At 40.3% G+C, this 16,838-nt stretch overlaps 1 protein-coding gene across 1 annotated transcript; it reads left to right on the forward strand.

The window, feature by feature from the left end:
- Positions 1 to 3,331: 3,331 nt before the first annotated feature.
- On the forward strand, positions 3,332 to 10,624 carry LOC147620795 (glutamate receptor 3.6-like). Its single transcript, XM_086825062.1, has 7 exons — positions 3,332 to 3,874; positions 4,175 to 5,228; positions 6,361 to 6,766; positions 7,643 to 7,923; positions 8,186 to 8,217; positions 8,307 to 8,716; positions 9,694 to 10,624. The coding sequence occupies exons 1-7, from the start codon at positions 3,577 to 3,579 to the stop codon at positions 10,144 to 10,146; spliced, it is 2,934 nt and encodes a 977-aa protein (XP_086681188.1). The 5' UTR covers positions 3,332 to 3,576; the 3' UTR covers positions 10,147 to 10,624.
- Positions 10,625 to 16,838: the final 6,214 nt, after the last annotated feature.

A 16,838-nucleotide genomic window follows, 5' to 3' on the forward strand; every position in this document is an offset into this window, starting at 1 on the left:
TATTTATTGGCTGAGTGGTTATATTTCTAAACCAAATGTGTACAATATGCTACACACTAGAGTGTATTAAAAAATTATACATGGATAATTTTTTGTATAACTGTTGATACATGAAAGTGTTTCATCCCATCTATTATATTAATTGTTACAATGGGTGGGATAGCTACAATACATTAGCCCACTTCATAAAATGAGGATACAACAAAGCTAGGAGGCAAAAACATGGCCTAAGGGGGACATGTATATGGAAAATGGTCAATGCCACCTAGATGCCTTGTTACCCCCCACACAAAAAAAAACAATCCCATCCATAAAAGAATCTCATGGAGCCACCCACTTTCCATCCTTACCATGAATGTTTTGCATCCTTTTCAAAAATCACATTACAACTACAAGCATATATTCAAACTCTCTCTCTCTCTCTCTCTCTCTCTCTCTCTCTCTCTAGATGGTTATAGAGTTGGGTTAAACTAAAATGGGCTTTTGATTCAAGCTTATTGAATTACATCTAAACATATAATTTTTATGAATATAAATATCATTTCGTGTGTAGATATTCAGATTCATTTTGTGTGCACATACTACCAATGTATGAGATACATTGGTAGCTAATGAATGGCATACCTTGTGTAAAGGGTGTAAGTGGACTTAATTAAGAAAGGGTTTCCTATGCACTTAGGTGATATTAAACATTTTTATGGTGATGCCATTAGCTAGAAACCTATGTTCAAACCCTCATAGCTTGGGCTCTTGCCCTTCGATGGCCCAAATAATGATGTTCAATTGAAAGAGGGATGATGCAAAAAGGCAATGCAAAATTACCTCATTCTATCAATGAGCTAGCTCTTCATTATCATAAACATTTGCAACATTGTTTGGGCCATGCCCACAATCACTTTCCAGGTAATTACACCAGTCATTCTTTTTGTAACCAATCAGGAACACATCCTTTTGAATCAAACTTGGCATTATACAATCAAGACCTTAAATCTAAATCTGGTTGTTACTACATCCATTTACCATCTTTAGCTGCTTGCTTTCATTAGCAACAATGACTTGGTTAACTCAAAATTCTATATGGTGGCCTATTTTTGTAGTAGTACTTAATGCTCATGTACTCATACATGTAATGGAGTCCAATATGCTACCAAGAAAGGATGTGAGATTCTATAATGAGTCAAACATCCTTGGTACTGTTTTGCCTAGTACATGAGAGTGCTTGAATATGAGAAATAAAATTGAAAGGTAAGTCACATGAATTTCTTTTCTTTCTATAACGTAGAAGAGCATGTGTCAAAAAAAAGCAGTAAAGGAGGGAGGTACTGAACAACCGTATTGTCCTAGATTCATGTAATATGACTAAAATGTCGTTCATTATCACCTTTAGAAGGCAATTACACCTATTGGCATTCCAGATAGTCGTTGTCGAAAAAAGATTGTACATAAAAAACACTACTTTCAAATTGAAATCCAACTCAAAAGACAAAAGGCATTAAGTAAACAAATAGGAAAAAGAAAGGAACTATTTGGGTGGTTATCTGCTTTAAGCATTTATCCTTACATTATCAATGCATCATCCCACTTAAATGAACACATTTATACATGTGTAAATATCAATCCACTTGCATGATATGGATTATATATATATAAACATTACCATGTAAAGTATAACACCAGCAAAAGTAAAATAGGGAGTTCAAGTATTAATCAAGCTATTCTATATTGTGGTTATACATGTGATGGTACACTAAGAGTGCTTACACATAATGAGTTTATGAGGTAAAATCCTCTCTCTCTCTCTCTCTCTCTCTCTCTCTCTCTCTCTCTCTCTCTCTCTCTCTCTCTCTCTCTCTCTCTCTCGCACACACACACACACACACACACACACATACAGAGCAAGTGAGCATCCACTTTTGTTGGCATCAAAATTTATACGACTATGTCTTTTGCTTTTTAGAGGAATATTATTTCCACTTCATACTTGGCACTAAAGATAAGAATCCACATCTCCCTTAGTATGAGTATGTGCTCTTCATGCTACAAACATGACAAGCATGGAGCTTCTAGTTGACATTTGTGGTAATATTAAAAATATCCAACAACAAAAATGGAGTCCTTTGTGGTCACTAAAAAGAAAGTTACATCTTGTGACAAGAGGAGAATGAACCATGAAAGTTTTAGTGTTATTGAATTTGGTAGAGAATGTGGTCAATTATTTAACAAACTTCAATAAATGAACCGTTAAATAATGTATTAATTATTCAACAACAATTTGAACACGAATGTCTTCAGAGATTACACTAGTGCTCACTGCTAGTGGAGAAAGGATCCCACATTATACACTTTGTTGTCTTGGATTCCCATCAAGCTCCATCTTGAATAGACTGTTTTTTTTTGCATGTTGGCCTAGGCTTTCCTAATCCAACTTGAGCCTCACAAATGAGTGAGTGGGAGAGAGCTTTTTAAGACAAGCATAATATTTCCAATCAACACCGCACAAAATTCGTATATAAAGATATATATGGCCCTCCATGAATTTAAAAAAAACATAGATGTGAGGACAGAATATACTAAGGTACATGAAGCCTACATGAAATGCATACACATAAAAGATTTATACATGTATATATGGTGCAAGAATATATATATATATATATATGTATGTGGACACGTGTAAATAATTGCAGTTCTCTCTCTCTCTCTCTCTCTCTCTCTCTCTCACACACACACACACACACAATTCTCTCTCTCTCTCTCTCTCTCTCTCTCTCTCTCTCTCTCTCTCTCTCTCTCTCTCTCTCTCTCTCTCGATTGGTCTCTCTAGATCAAAAAAGTCGACGTAAAGCGACTCCGTCTCCGAGTGTGTGTGTATATAAAAGAGGACATTCTCACTACCTTTTTGCCACCCACCGTGGGGTAGAAATGGCTAGTGGAATTGCCCTTGGGATGACATGAACCCACCTGGGTTCAAGTCTCTCCGTCGATTGGTCTCTCTAAATCAAAAAAGTCGACGTGAAGCGACTCCGTCTCTGTCTCTCTCTTTCTCTCACACACACACACCTCTCTCTCTCTCTTTCTCTCTCACCTCTCTCTCTCTCTCTCTCTCTCTCTCTCTCTCTCTCCCTCACGCACACACACACAATACCTTTAATGTACATGATGAATAAACTATGTCGAGCCAACGTGTGCTGAATCCTCCGAGTAATGGTGATGTAATATTTAAATTATCTTCTTAAACTAATTATATCAATATACACTAAGCTAAACAACTTTGGCAACTTGCTACTCTGCTTTGTTGTAATTATTCCGATAGTATATAGTACTACACATTATACTTGTACTTTAATGTAGATAATCTTCCACTACAACAACAAAGCTATTTCAAGCCACCATGAACCACACTAATCTACAGCGGAAATCCGAGCGCACTGTTCGACCTGAGCTGTTCCTTGATTAGTGAGAACTTGGGCTACGTATTCACAACATGCAGCAAACTTAAGCCTTAGAATTTGCATGAACCAGCTAGCTTTTGAGAGCTTAATATCGATCGCCCTCATTAATTAACTAGCTGTTTTGATGATCAAAATGAAGGGTTCAGCAGCTAATTATCAGCGTTTTTTGGCTTTATGTTGTTGCTGGCTGCTTCTATGCTGTACGCATCAATGTGTAATTGCAGCAATGAAGGGCAATATAAGCATAGGAGCCTTGGTAGACTTTGATTCTACCATTGGCCCCTCAGTGAAACAGGCCATACAACTTGCTGTTGCAGATATCAACAGGCTTATACACACAGACACTGGCTGGCTCAATGGTTCCCAGCTTTCACTCCAGATGTTTGACAGCAGCGATAATGCATTCCAGGCAGCTGCTGCAGGTAAAATTTATTGGTAATTTAATTAACTCATTTTAATGCTTTTTTTTTTTGCCCAACGTTTTCGATTCCACTGGAATATGAGAAAAAAGTATCTGATTCTGAGTTGATTATTCCTATCATTAAAGTAAATAGCTGGTTTCTGTGTTGATCGTGTTGCAAGTGCAAATGGATTCTCTTGAAATACTTCCCACTTAAACACTTAGATCAGTGTAAAATTACCGTTAAATTGATTGATTAACCTCAATTGATAGCATTTAGCAGCTGAACTTGAATAACTGGAGTGATTTTAATTACATGCAGCTATGGAGCTCTTGAAGGAGGAGGTGGTGGCAATTGTTGGACCTCAATCCACCACAGGCTCACACTTCATTGCACACATGTGCACCACTCTGCAAGTCCCCTTAGTCTCCTATGGGGCAACTGATCCAGCCCTCTCAGAGAACCAGTACCCTTTTTTCCTCAGATTATCCCACAATGATGTGTATCAGATGCATGCCGTGGCCGACCTCATCAAATACTATGGGTGGAGGACTGTGGTGGCATTGTATACTGATGATGACTATGGGACCAATGGCATCACTGCCTTGGAGGATGCTCTCATGCAGCAGGTCAGCCCTAGCATGTTTAGAAAAGAGAGGTTGCCCCCAGGTATCGACAGGAACGGCATTGGCAGCATCCTCTCGAGGCTTGCCATGATGGAGTCACGCATTTTCGTCGTCCATGCGCCGGACAACATCGGGCTGAGAGTGTTTGCAGAGGCACAGTACTTGGGCATGATCAACACAGGGTTTGTATGGATAGTCACTGACTTGATCACATCCTCTCTTGACACCCTCCTGCATGCAGATTTGAGGGTGGTGAGATCCACACAGGGCATCATAGGGATGAGGAGATACATACCCCCATCACCCAAGTTTCAGAATGTCTCGATCGAATGGGAGCGGCTTCCGGCTGCCACGACGACGACGACGTCAGCACCGAGTGAGCTGAATGTGTATGCCATGTGTGCATATGATTCAGTGTGGTTGGCTGCAGAGGGGATAAGGGCACATTTGAGAAATGGAGGGAATATAACGTTCAAAAATCAAGTGAAGAGATTCAAAGGTGGGGGGGAGGAGTCGGAGTTGGCGCAGTTGAGGGTGTTGAAGGAAGGGAGGGTGGTGAGGGAGGAGATGATACACACAAAGTTCAATGGGACGCTGGGGTGGGTGGAGCTGGACCAGAAGGGGGACATGCAGGCGGTGTCGTTTGAGATGGTGAACGTGGTGGGGAGAGGCATGCGGGTGATCGGATACTGGCAAGACGGCGCCGGCATCACGCCTCTACCGCCGCCCGATATCAACACACCTTCACTGTAAGCTGTACACGTGCATGATGCCTCCCACATGAGCTCTCATCTCTCTACTAGTGTACTACTACCATCACACGCATCTCCCTCAGCTCGCTCCCTCTCTCTCTCTCTCTCTCCTTCTCTCTCTCTCTCTCTCTCACACACACTCTCTCTCTCTCTCTCTCTCTCTCACACAGACACACACACACACACACACTCTCTCTCTCTCACACACACACACACACACTCTCTCTCTCTCTCTCTCTCTCTCTCTCACACACACACACACACACTCACTCTCTCTAAGCCCCCTCTTCTTAGGCGCACACACTCTCTGTCTCTCATCTACAGTTTCAAACCTCAGCTTTGTTAATCCAAACCACTACCCTTGATTATTGAATAGAAGAGTACTCTAGAAAAGGTTATGAATAGAGAGTAGTTTGATCTGCAGGTTTATACCTTAGTTTTGTTAATCCAAGGCACTAACCTTGATTATTCAATAGGACAGCACTATAGAAAAGGTTATGAATAGAGAGTAGCTTAAAATTTTTGTAGTGATCTAGTGGGGCTTGGACTATGTTAAAACTGTAGGAGTCGTAAGGAATGAGACTCCTCCAAAAAGATGTATTAGAGTCCACTCCATTTCAAAAACTAAGAGATAGTACTAGTTGGTTGGTTGTGCTTTCTATCAATCATCTAGGGTAGAGAGCCCTATTTTTACACACACACATACATATAGACAATCTTCAATAAATCCTCTCCATCCTAACTACAAGATTGGGATGAAACTTTGGAGAAATTTTATACAGGAATGTGGATTATTCCATCGGCTCACACAAATTACCCCCGTCGGGTAGCTCACAGAAATGTGGATTACTCCATCGGCTCACACAAATTACCCTCGTCGGGTAGCTCGCTCGCATCGAACTCGGGCCCATAATAGGACCCAACCATTCTACCAAATAGAGCAAATTTTCCACCACTTTCTTTACTAGCACTAAAACTTCTTGTTCAATATGTCATGTCATGTGTCATCTAATTCGGGTCTAATTCTCATTTGAATATATATCTTTGCAAAAGAACGTTGGGAAAGGATGCATTACTCTAGTACTGTAGTTTGGTTTTTCTAATGTAATCTATATATTCAATCTTACAGAGAATATGGCCACACAGATGCTATTACTACTAGTGGTATAATAGATGGTGATGATGATGCTGAGAGCAAAGCACATGGATTCACAACTGCAGTGAGGCAGCCAGTGAGGTTACCAGATGTGATGTGGCCAGGAGGGGGCATTCAGGTGCCACGTGGGTGGGTGATACCTCAAAATGGGAGGCCTTTAATGATAGCAGTGCCCAGGAGGGCTGGTTATAAGGAGCTTATCCGACAAACCACTGATGTTAGCACTAATGTCACCACCTTCCATGGCTTCTGCATAAATGTGTTTGAGGCTGCCATCCGCTATCTCCCCTATGCAGTCACCTTTGAATTCATCACCGCCGTTGGAAATGGAAATACCACACCAGTTTATGATGATCTGATTAGGAGGCTTGCCAACCAGGTAGGAGCAAACCTTATTGCTATAATCAAAGATCAAGCTCAATTTATGACTCAACGTAGTGCTCCTAAATGTATGTTTCACTACGTGTCTGCATGTGTAGGTGTATGTGCATGCCATGTGCATGTGTGAATGTCCATGCCATGTGTGTGTACACGTCATGCCATGTGTGTGCACACGTGCATGCATCTATGCATGTGAACACATGCATATATATGTGCACGCCCTTCTTGGAAATACCTTTTAAAAGTCTTTAGCCGAGGGGCGTGTAGCTCAACTGGTAGAACCATCGGGTTCCACGATGAGGACCCAAGTTTGATACTTATGGGTTACACGCGATGGACTGCAGCACACACGGCACGCACAAATGCACCCTCCCAAAAAAAAAACCAAAAAAAAAAAAAAACGAATACCTTCTTTCAGCTAAATCCTACATGATCCATTATTGAGCTTGGTAAAATTTATAAATGTGACATTTAATTTAAGCTTTATATCTTTCTTACTTATAAAATGGATATTTCTTTGACTTTTGTGCAAATACTTTATATGCTTATTGCCTAACCATACTATCAATTTCTAATATTGGTCCTTAAAGGAGTGACAAAATTGATGTTAAAAAGAAACCCTGCAAAAGAGATCTACATTACAAATGTGGAGAAAGGGTGATAATCTACTTTCTCAAGACTAAGGCCTTCTATACAATCAAGGACCTTATGAGTGAAATACTTGGTTAACTTATCTGATGCCATATGTACATCTCCTGCACACACAATTTTTCTCAAGAGAAAAAAAAAAGGGCTTTTAAGACTAAAGAATTGGTTGAAAACTTGTTCACATTGAAAATTTGCATGGTGAAGATGCTCATTTGCAAAGTTTCAGGAATTTGATGCAGTGGTTGGAGATGCGACAATTACCAAAAAAAGGCTAGATTTAGTGGACTTTACACAGCCCTACATAGAGTCTGGCATGGAAATCATTGTGCCTTTGATAAGCAAGCGGCCAAACAATGAATGGGCTTTTCTACAACCATTCACACCTGCATTGTGGCTCACTATTGGAGCTTTTTTCCTGTTCACTGGTTCTGTCATATGGATGCTGGAGCACAAACTGAACTATGCATTCCGGGGTCACATACGCAAACAAATCGTGACTTCTCTTTGGTAAGTTAAATATATAATGCTGATCATGCGAGAGAGACAGAGAGAGAGAGAGACAAAGAAAGAAAGAAAGAAAGAAAGAAAGAAAGAAAGAAAGAAAGTCATATTAACGTCCTCGGAATGCCTTGAAGGCATATGGGACCAAAAGACATGACATCACAATCATTACAATCCACTTCGGGGGTGCACTTATGTGAGAGAGAGAGAGAGAGAGGCATATGAGAGAGAGAGAGAGATCACTAAACTCAACTGTCTTGCACATCAGGTTTATCTTCTCAACTCTTTTCTTTTCTCAAAGTAAGTATCTCACATATTCTGCTGGCTTTAGTTTCTCACAAGAAAACTTACCAATTTGTGCACTGATTCTAATCGTTTTGTATCCTCAGGGGAGAAGACCAAGAGCGTCCTTGGTAGAGCTGTCCTCATCATTTGGTTGTTTGTAGTTCTTATCATCACATCAAGCTACACTGCAAGCTTAACGTCCATTCTCACAGTGCAGCAGCTCTCACCTTCCATGCTAGGTATCCATAGCTTGCTTGCAAGCAATGTACCTATCGGCTATCAAATTGGGTCTTTTGTGAAAGATTATCTCATTGAACTTGGAGTAAAACCAGACAGACTCATGCCCCTCAGCTCAAAGGCAATGTATGCAAAAGCTCTTAGAATGGGGCCAGACAATGGTGGAGTTGCAGCTATTGTTGATGAGCTGCCTTATGTGCAGTTGTTCTTGGCTTCTGAGGGCAACACCGAGTTCACAACTGCAGGTCAAGAGTTCACCAAAAGTGGATGGGCTTTTGTACGTATTCAATCCAAACATGCTAAAGTTCTTCTGCTTTTTTTTTTTGCTTTTCCAATCCTTGGTGTACTTCTCATCATTAGCAGGTTCGTTTCTATATGAAGTGTAGGCATGGCTTTATGTCAGAGAAGGGACAGAAGATGTAGAGAAGGAAAAACAAGGGATATTTGAGCATGGGGAGGCCCTTTAGTAGCTTATGACAACTCCACCTGCATCATACAGCTCAGGCACCTGCACTCTGATGTTGGCTGTCACAAGCCACTGCCCATCTATACCTCCATCTTGTAGTATAGTCCCCATAAGGGTGCCTGTAATGCTCATCCAATACCTGCATGTTATTGTATAGTTTCCCACAAGGGTGTGGGTAGTGCTGCATACAGTGACATTTGGCTCCTTGCCCTATCAGGCTGCAACCCACTGTAACAGTGGCCATACCTGCTTGTATACATCTACTACCCATACAAAGGTTGCATCTCTTCACTTTATGTTCAAAATGCTTGTAGTGTGATGCTTCTGAAGCTTGAGCCTCCACATCCCTACTTGTGGATTAGACCAGCCTGCAGGTTGTCTCAAAGATGAGAACCTTCCATTTTAAGGGATGGACACAAAGATGATAATGATTTTCACCGCTTAGCCATACCTCCGGTTGGAGGAGGGATTCATCAAGCCCATCCCGAAGGTTACCTGCAACCTATTTGTTCTCTGAAGACGTTGCATGCAATTTACGGAGTAATATATGCAGAATTCGATATAGCCCATGTGCTAGTCTGCCACCAGGGATGATGTGTCCTGGAAAGGTGATTGATGAAAGCTGGAGGTCGGCCACCACTTATAGATAGCACTTTGAGAGACTAGTGGCTGCTGGGGTAGCTTGAGAAGCTGCCATGGGAAAAAGACCAAACTGAGCTCTTTATTTGTTTGTTCAACATTGTGCATCTCTTTGAAGGGGCTGAGTTTTGGAATTTTGGTAATTGCAGGCCTTTCCAAAAAATTCACAACTAACATCCGACATGTCAGAGGCCATCCTCAAGATGTCAGAGAATGGAGAGCTCCAGAAGATCCACAATTTATGGTTCAACATTCAGGAGGGCACCTCCAAAGATGCTGAGGTTGACTCCAGCCAGCTAGATCTCAAGCCATTTTCAGGCCTGTTCATGATAAGTGGTTTGGTATCAGGTCTCTGCCTGCTTGTATACATAATACGGCTGCTGAAGAAGTTCATCAAATCAAAGGCATGGAATGGATCAAGCATATCAGCCTCCTCTTCTTTGTCCAGGAGTGCACTGTTTCTACGGTCATTTGCTTTGTATCTAGATGAACCCGTTGATCGTGATCGTGAGGGCATGCGCAACAGCAAAGACCGCGAGGAGACGGCAGTTAGTCACATGTTGGAGATAACCCCTGTTTCTTCTCTTGAAAGGGAGACGTAGCTTGCTGTAAGGTGGAGGTAGCATGACCTGTATATATGTTCCTTGAAAACCTTTCACATGGGCTTGCTTCTGCCATTGCACGTGTCTACACACTCTCTCACTCACTGTCTTCTCAATAGAGATAGTCTGCCCTTTATACCAAGTGTAAGAATGTTGGTAGGCATGCTCAACATTATCACTCTCTCACTTAGATAGTGTCTGCCCTTACCAAGAGTAAGGATGTTGGTAGCCATGCTTCAAACTACCACTCTCTCACTAAGGTAGTGTCTTCAGTTTTGCATCAATAGTCTGTCCTTTATAAAGTGCAAGAATGTAGAATGTTGATAGACATGCTTGTGTTTCCTAAAACACTATCAATGTACTTATTGTGTATGTAACTTTCTAGTTAGTAGTAGTGTGCTGATTGATTCATTGCATATATTATGAATGAAGTTAAGTTCTTGTTGCTTAGAAAGAAAAAGATAAAAAAAATTATTCAGTCTTGTGTCTTCCCTAGATCTCTCTCTCTCTCTCTCTCTCTCTCTCTCTCTCTCACACACACACACACATAGGGAAACTTATCTCTTGTTTTTGGTCCTGCCTTTGTAGAGAGGACAATGAAGAATGGGCATTCAACATCTTCATCCATCCAACTGTTTTGGTTTGCAAGCTAAAAAAGATAAATGCCCATCTTTGCAGCCTTTGGCTCTCATTAAATAACTTAACAAATGTCTATTTTAGGAGTTTTTTCAAATGCCTTCCTTTTCAGTCTTTTCTAATACCTATCTTTCTTTGTCAAGAGACCATTTTTGCAGCTTGTTCCTCACTCCCCTTGCTAGGTAGTATGATACAATAGTCACCCGTGCAAGGACATGCACAAGCAAGGCATGAATTTTTCAAAACCAAATTAATCAAGCTGATAAGCATCTAGGCAAAATAAATCAAAAGTATTACTATAATCAATAGATCAATATCTTATTTTCTTACAAAATATGTTAGTACCAAGGGGAAAAGAGCAGAGACATTAATCGTTAAAGAGTTCACTTGCATTCTTGCCACTCAGTTTTTGATCTTAGAACTTACTCATCAAGTATCTAAGTTCTTGGATACCTAAGCATGTTAGTTTCCTTAGGGGTGTTTAAGAAAGTGAAAGTGAATTTCTACTTGTGAGTCACACTCATGACCATATTGATCAGATGTTTAGCACATTTTTTTTAAATATCTTACCACAGTGCCTTTACTTTGCCGACCATGATGACACTTATAGAGAAAGCTTACATACCAAAGCTAGTGGTAGAGCATTTGAATGAGATAATGGATTTCAATTTTTTTGTTAATGGGTAAAGGATAGAAAAAAGGAGGTGCTTGGAGCAGTTGAATGATCTAAGTTATCAACATGCCTTTTTTATTAAACCTATAGAAGAAAATGGACAAACTTTATTGTATGGAAAGATTTTCTCTACTGACATAGAGTGGCTTCCTTCAAGTGGTCTTAAAGCTCTCAAATTTATTCCAGACATGGTTATGCAAGCTTCAAAAATGGCACCCTTGGAAATCTTAAAGGAAGCAAAGGAGGCAAGCAAGGTAGGTCGTGCTATGGACTTGGTGCATTGCAGAGAGAAGATTGCTAATCAAGAAAGCAAAGTAGTATGCATGAGAGCAAGATGTAAAATGGTGGGACACGTTCTTTGAACAACAAGAAGAAATACTTGAAAGGAATATCAATAACGCATGTAATCTAGCTAGTTTTTTTCAGTGGCCAACTATTGCTGAAAAAACTACTTATTTTGCAGTACCAAATCTAGCAGAGATCGATAAACTTCTTCATGGTAAAGCAAGAGAGATGTACACGGGAGCCAAAAGATCAAAAGAAAGGTGAACAAGAATTCAAGAGATGTGGAGTGGTGATGCACAAGACATAAAGGAGGGTACCCTTGTTGCTACCCTAGCTGAGGATGATACTTTAAAACATTCATTTTGGATTGGCAAGGTAATAGCTACTAACAAAGATGAAATTAGCGAGCATACATCGTCACTAATAGTGCATTGGATGAGAATAACTCATGCAAATGCATTTGAGGGAAAGTATAGCTTGGAAATGATAAATACAACAAAAGGAAAGGGCAAGTGCAAGAGGGGAAAGACGCCCTAGTGTACTACCACTTCATGAGGTAGATATTTTGGTGTATGACTTTACTCTCACCAAAGCAGGTTACTTGAGAAAGTCAATCAGTTCTATTTTGCAAGAGAAGATCCCTTACTTCAATAACTCTGAGCTTGCTAGCACATCCTTGGGTGTGCTAACACTACAGCGAACCCAAGGAGTCTTAGCTTCAGGTGTACACATAGAAGAAGAAAATGTCTTTGTGGATAGTGATGAAGAGGATGCCTCGTCTACCTCCTTAGGGGAAGGCACACCAACTAGTGATGGTGATGGTATAGGTAGCAGTGATGATGAGGAGCTTTAACTATGCCATGAGTTGTGTGACTAGAAAATAGCTCCTTTTTTAGAGTTGTACTAATTACTTTTATGGATTGAAGATATCAATGACAAATGGTCTCTATTTTGGTATATTTTTAAAAAACTTATTGTTAGATTTTTAGTTGTAATCTCAAAAAGTAAGCAAAACCAAGTCTTTTTTTTCATTCCATTTTATGTAAAAAATGTGCAAAGTGTCCGAAATATTGTCATTTTTGGGCGGTATTGTATGCATGCATAAACCACTTTCCAAAAAAAGGTTTAAAAATTGGCCTTTTTTTATGGAATCTTTGAAAGATGCTAAATGTTTCTCATTTTTAGGAAATATTACCTAGTTTGCCCACAACGGTGTTCAACTTAATGTGCTTTCTGTGAGCATGAAACAGTGGGTTCCTCACAAAGGCTATTGCACTCTAGTTGTCAGTATGGTATCTTTCATCATGATATCATCCAAACAGATTACTTATTTGCAACATTAATTAAAAGAATATGGATTTAAGACTATAATCAAATTGTGCAAAAGTGTTTTTGTTTAATAATCTCATGAAGAAACGTCACTTCATTTGTGCATTATTGAGTTTCTCTTAGTCCTCACATTGTGAGTTTAGGGTTTTCATGTATACGATGTAATCGTGTATGGCTTCCTCATGTTTCTTATCATGTATCAAGGGGCTGCAAGGTTTGTGGAGTATCATCTCTCAAGAGTTGCAATAAAGTTGCATTTGGCATAGAACCAGTCACCTTGGGAATGTACACATGGGAATTGGCATCACCAAAGGGTTTAAAACATGGGTGGCATCACCAAAGGGTTTGAAATCTGGTGGCACAGTTGGAGACATAAGATTGGTCCAATGTATGGCAAAAGTGATCAAGGGTTGTACTTTAGGCATGGGCCTCAAGGGCTAGTAGGTTTTAGGTGTTGGATTAAGTTCTGATAATTCTCTTAGGTTAGCCTTACAGCCATTGTTCTCCATTTTAGGTTCTTTGTCCCCTTTTTTTTCTTGTAGCACAAAACGACCTGTGTATGCCTAGTCTACTACCTTCTGTCTCAAACCGGGTCTATTCGCATGAATTTTCCTTTAGGCACTAAGGCATGTGAACGCCCTCTTAAGAAACATTTTCTCAAAAAGTATACATGCTAGTAGTTTCCGAGGTGGTAGAGAAGGTCTCAAAACCTATTTTTCATCAGTGTCAAAGCATACAAGTTTTTCAAGAAAATGTCAAAATTACTCAATTTTTACAACCCCATTTCACGTGTATTTCAGAAAGAATTTGAAAATAAGTCCTATCTCAAGAGAGAGGTGTTGTATTTTAGGAATACTACAACTTTTCTTCCCTTAGCCTATCAAAAATTTTCTATTTAGTAGCTCAAACACTAGTTCGAAAGTGGTCCATAACTTGTTTTTGATGTTTTTAGTGCATTTCTTTACCTTGATTTCTAGGTTGAATTTTACAATGATTGGTCGAAGGCCAAAACAATGGAAACCCGCTTGGTCCTCTCCAAGAAAGATTTAAAGAGCCTACAAATTTCTTCGAGATAAGCACTAGAACACATTCATCAGCCTCACGGTTTAGGAGATACATATCTGCAAACAAGGCTACTTTTTATGCTCTGCCTAATTTTTTCCTCTCTCCTGATTTTTCACACGTGATTATGCAATTACGACCGTGATCCGTGATCACGCTCGTTTTTTCAGGCTGTGATTCTGTCAAGCCATAATTTTGTCGCGTCATGATTCCATCGGGGTGATTTCATCATGTCGTGATTCTATTAGGGCATGATTCCATCGAGCCATTATTTTGTCAGGCAGTAATTCCGTTAGCGTGATTCCAAGCGATTTTGTAAGCCGTGATTCATCAGCAGAATTCCGTTAGGTCGTGGCAGAATTCCGTTAGTAGGTCGTGATTCCGTCAAGCATAATTCCTTCGCCATGATTCCATCAACGTGATTTCATTAGTGTGATTCTGTCGGTGTGATTTTTCCACGCTATTATTCCGTCTACGTGATTCCATTGGTGTCAGTGAGTTTATAAGCTTGATCGACAGCATGACTGTGATTTTTCGACGTGATCGGTGTTTTCTAACTATGATCAAAATTTTCTAGCATGATCACACAATTTTCTAGCTATGATCAAAATTTTCTAGCACGATCACACAATTAAGCACATCTTTGGATTGAGCAATGAAAACTAATAAGGTATTTGCACTATCTTTGGGTTATTCATAGATTTAGAGAACAAATAATGAAAACCCTAAAGAATTACAATAGCGGCACCAAAAATGTTATTATACCTACTTCAACCTCTCCTGGAAACACATTCACAAGAGATTACCTTAGCACACTACAACTGTCGTTAAGGATATTTGCAATGATGGTTGAGCTTGAGCACACTGCTTCAAGAGCTCTACCCCTCCTTAGATAGCTGTCTCCCTCTAGTGTTATCACACCATCATGTTGGACTACAGGTCCTCGTCCCTCCTCTTACCTCACACCACTCACACACACACACTCTAGTATATAATAGAGAAGAAGATTAGAGAGAGAATTAGCAAGAGCAAGCCTAAACTAAACAATGGGAGAGTATGTTACATTATGAGAGAAAATGACTTATATATAAGGCCATAAGTTTTTGCACATACTTAAACTGCGTAGCTGGTAGTGTAGAGAAGAAGATTAGAGAGATGATTAGCAAGAGCAAGCCTACATTGTACAATGGGAGAGTATGTTGTATACTTAAACTATGTGGTCATGGGACACAGGGCACCCAAGGCTCATAAGTGGCCTATTGCTTATACAATGCTTAATCTCATAACACATGCATGAAGTACATTCATAGGGAATCTATTCTAGCTTGTTGTTGCCACATGCTGTTGGAGCAAATCGCCATAAATACCATCGAACCATTTTCAAGCACCTGTTCAAGTTATAGATTTGGATATCATTGCTTCATAGATTGATCATACGTACTTTTGGTATCTTTGTCTTTGCTTTTAGATGTACAATTATAGTGGAAACTCGTGTTAACCCCAAAATGGTCTAACAACTGTGGCAGACCTCTTCACGAAGTCTCTACCTCAGGCTATGCTCCGACGGCACTCCAGCTCATTGGGGTTGGTTCCACATCTAGGAGCTGAGACGGGGTGTTAGCAATCATCTCCTGTCTGTATACTATGTCAGGGCCTCTGTTGTGGGTGTGCCTGCCCGTATTTAGTGTCTTCCCATTTTTCCTCACTCTCCGTATTTTTCCTATTTATCTGGAGGTGTGTATGGGTTGTCGGCTGCCCCGAGATGCTGGCTGACTGTGTTTTCTTGCTGCCCAACTGTTCTGGTGCTGCCCAACCCATTCCTCAGTGCTGGCCAACTGTGTTTATACTGGCCGACTGACATGTCGCTGGTCATGGGCAGCTAGGGTTGCTGTCGTCTGATTATGGGCTGGCCGACCAGCAGCTAGGGGCCATATAAAATGGTCCCTTGCCCGCACACTCCATCATGTGTATTTCCGGGATTTTATTGGTGTATATAGCAGAGTTACATAGCTTCTCTCTCTCTTTCATCTGTGTATTGCTCTCTATAGCAGTTGTCTTCATTTCCGCTGTGCATTCTGACACTTCAACCTCCAAGATGACTCTTCCCCTTCTTGGCTTTTGTGGTCAGGGGACCAAGGCCGGCTGATACCTAGCGTTGACCTTAGGGAGGACTATCCTTACCATTCCCAATGCGTGCTTCACTGCAGGGAATTTTTCCATACTCTTTAATCGACGTTTTTCAATTCTCAAAAGTACATAATCACCTTCTTGAAATGAAAAATCTTTGCGCTTCCTATTTGCTTGAGATGTATACTTCTCTTGAGCTCTTGTAATACAATCACGCACTTTAGATAGAATGCGATCAAAGTCTCTAACATATTGGTCGGCTGCTTCAATCTTATGAGAGAGTCTAGTAGCCAGAATAGGCAATGCTCTTCCATAGATAATCTCAAATGGTGCTCGACCAGTAGCAGTATGAGGAGTATTATTATAAGCAAATTGGAGTAGGTGTATGTACTTATCCCATGCACTAGGTTGCTGGGAAACATAGGCTCTAAGCATATCTAAGATAGTGCTATTTGTAACTTCAGTTTGTCCATTCGATTCCGGATGGAAAGCCGTGGAAAAATCTAACTTAGTGCCTAAGTTTGAGAAAAGAGCAACCCAAAAGTGACTACAAAATTTAGAATCTCTATCAGAAACTATC

The sequence above is a fragment of the Cibotium barometz genome, chromosome 31 (genome assembly GCF_041138505.1).
Source record: "Cibotium barometz isolate CiBa-2024 chromosome 31, ASM4113850v1, whole genome shotgun sequence".
Lineage (NCBI taxonomy): Eukaryota > Viridiplantae > Streptophyta > Polypodiopsida > Cyatheales > Cibotiaceae > Cibotium > Cibotium barometz.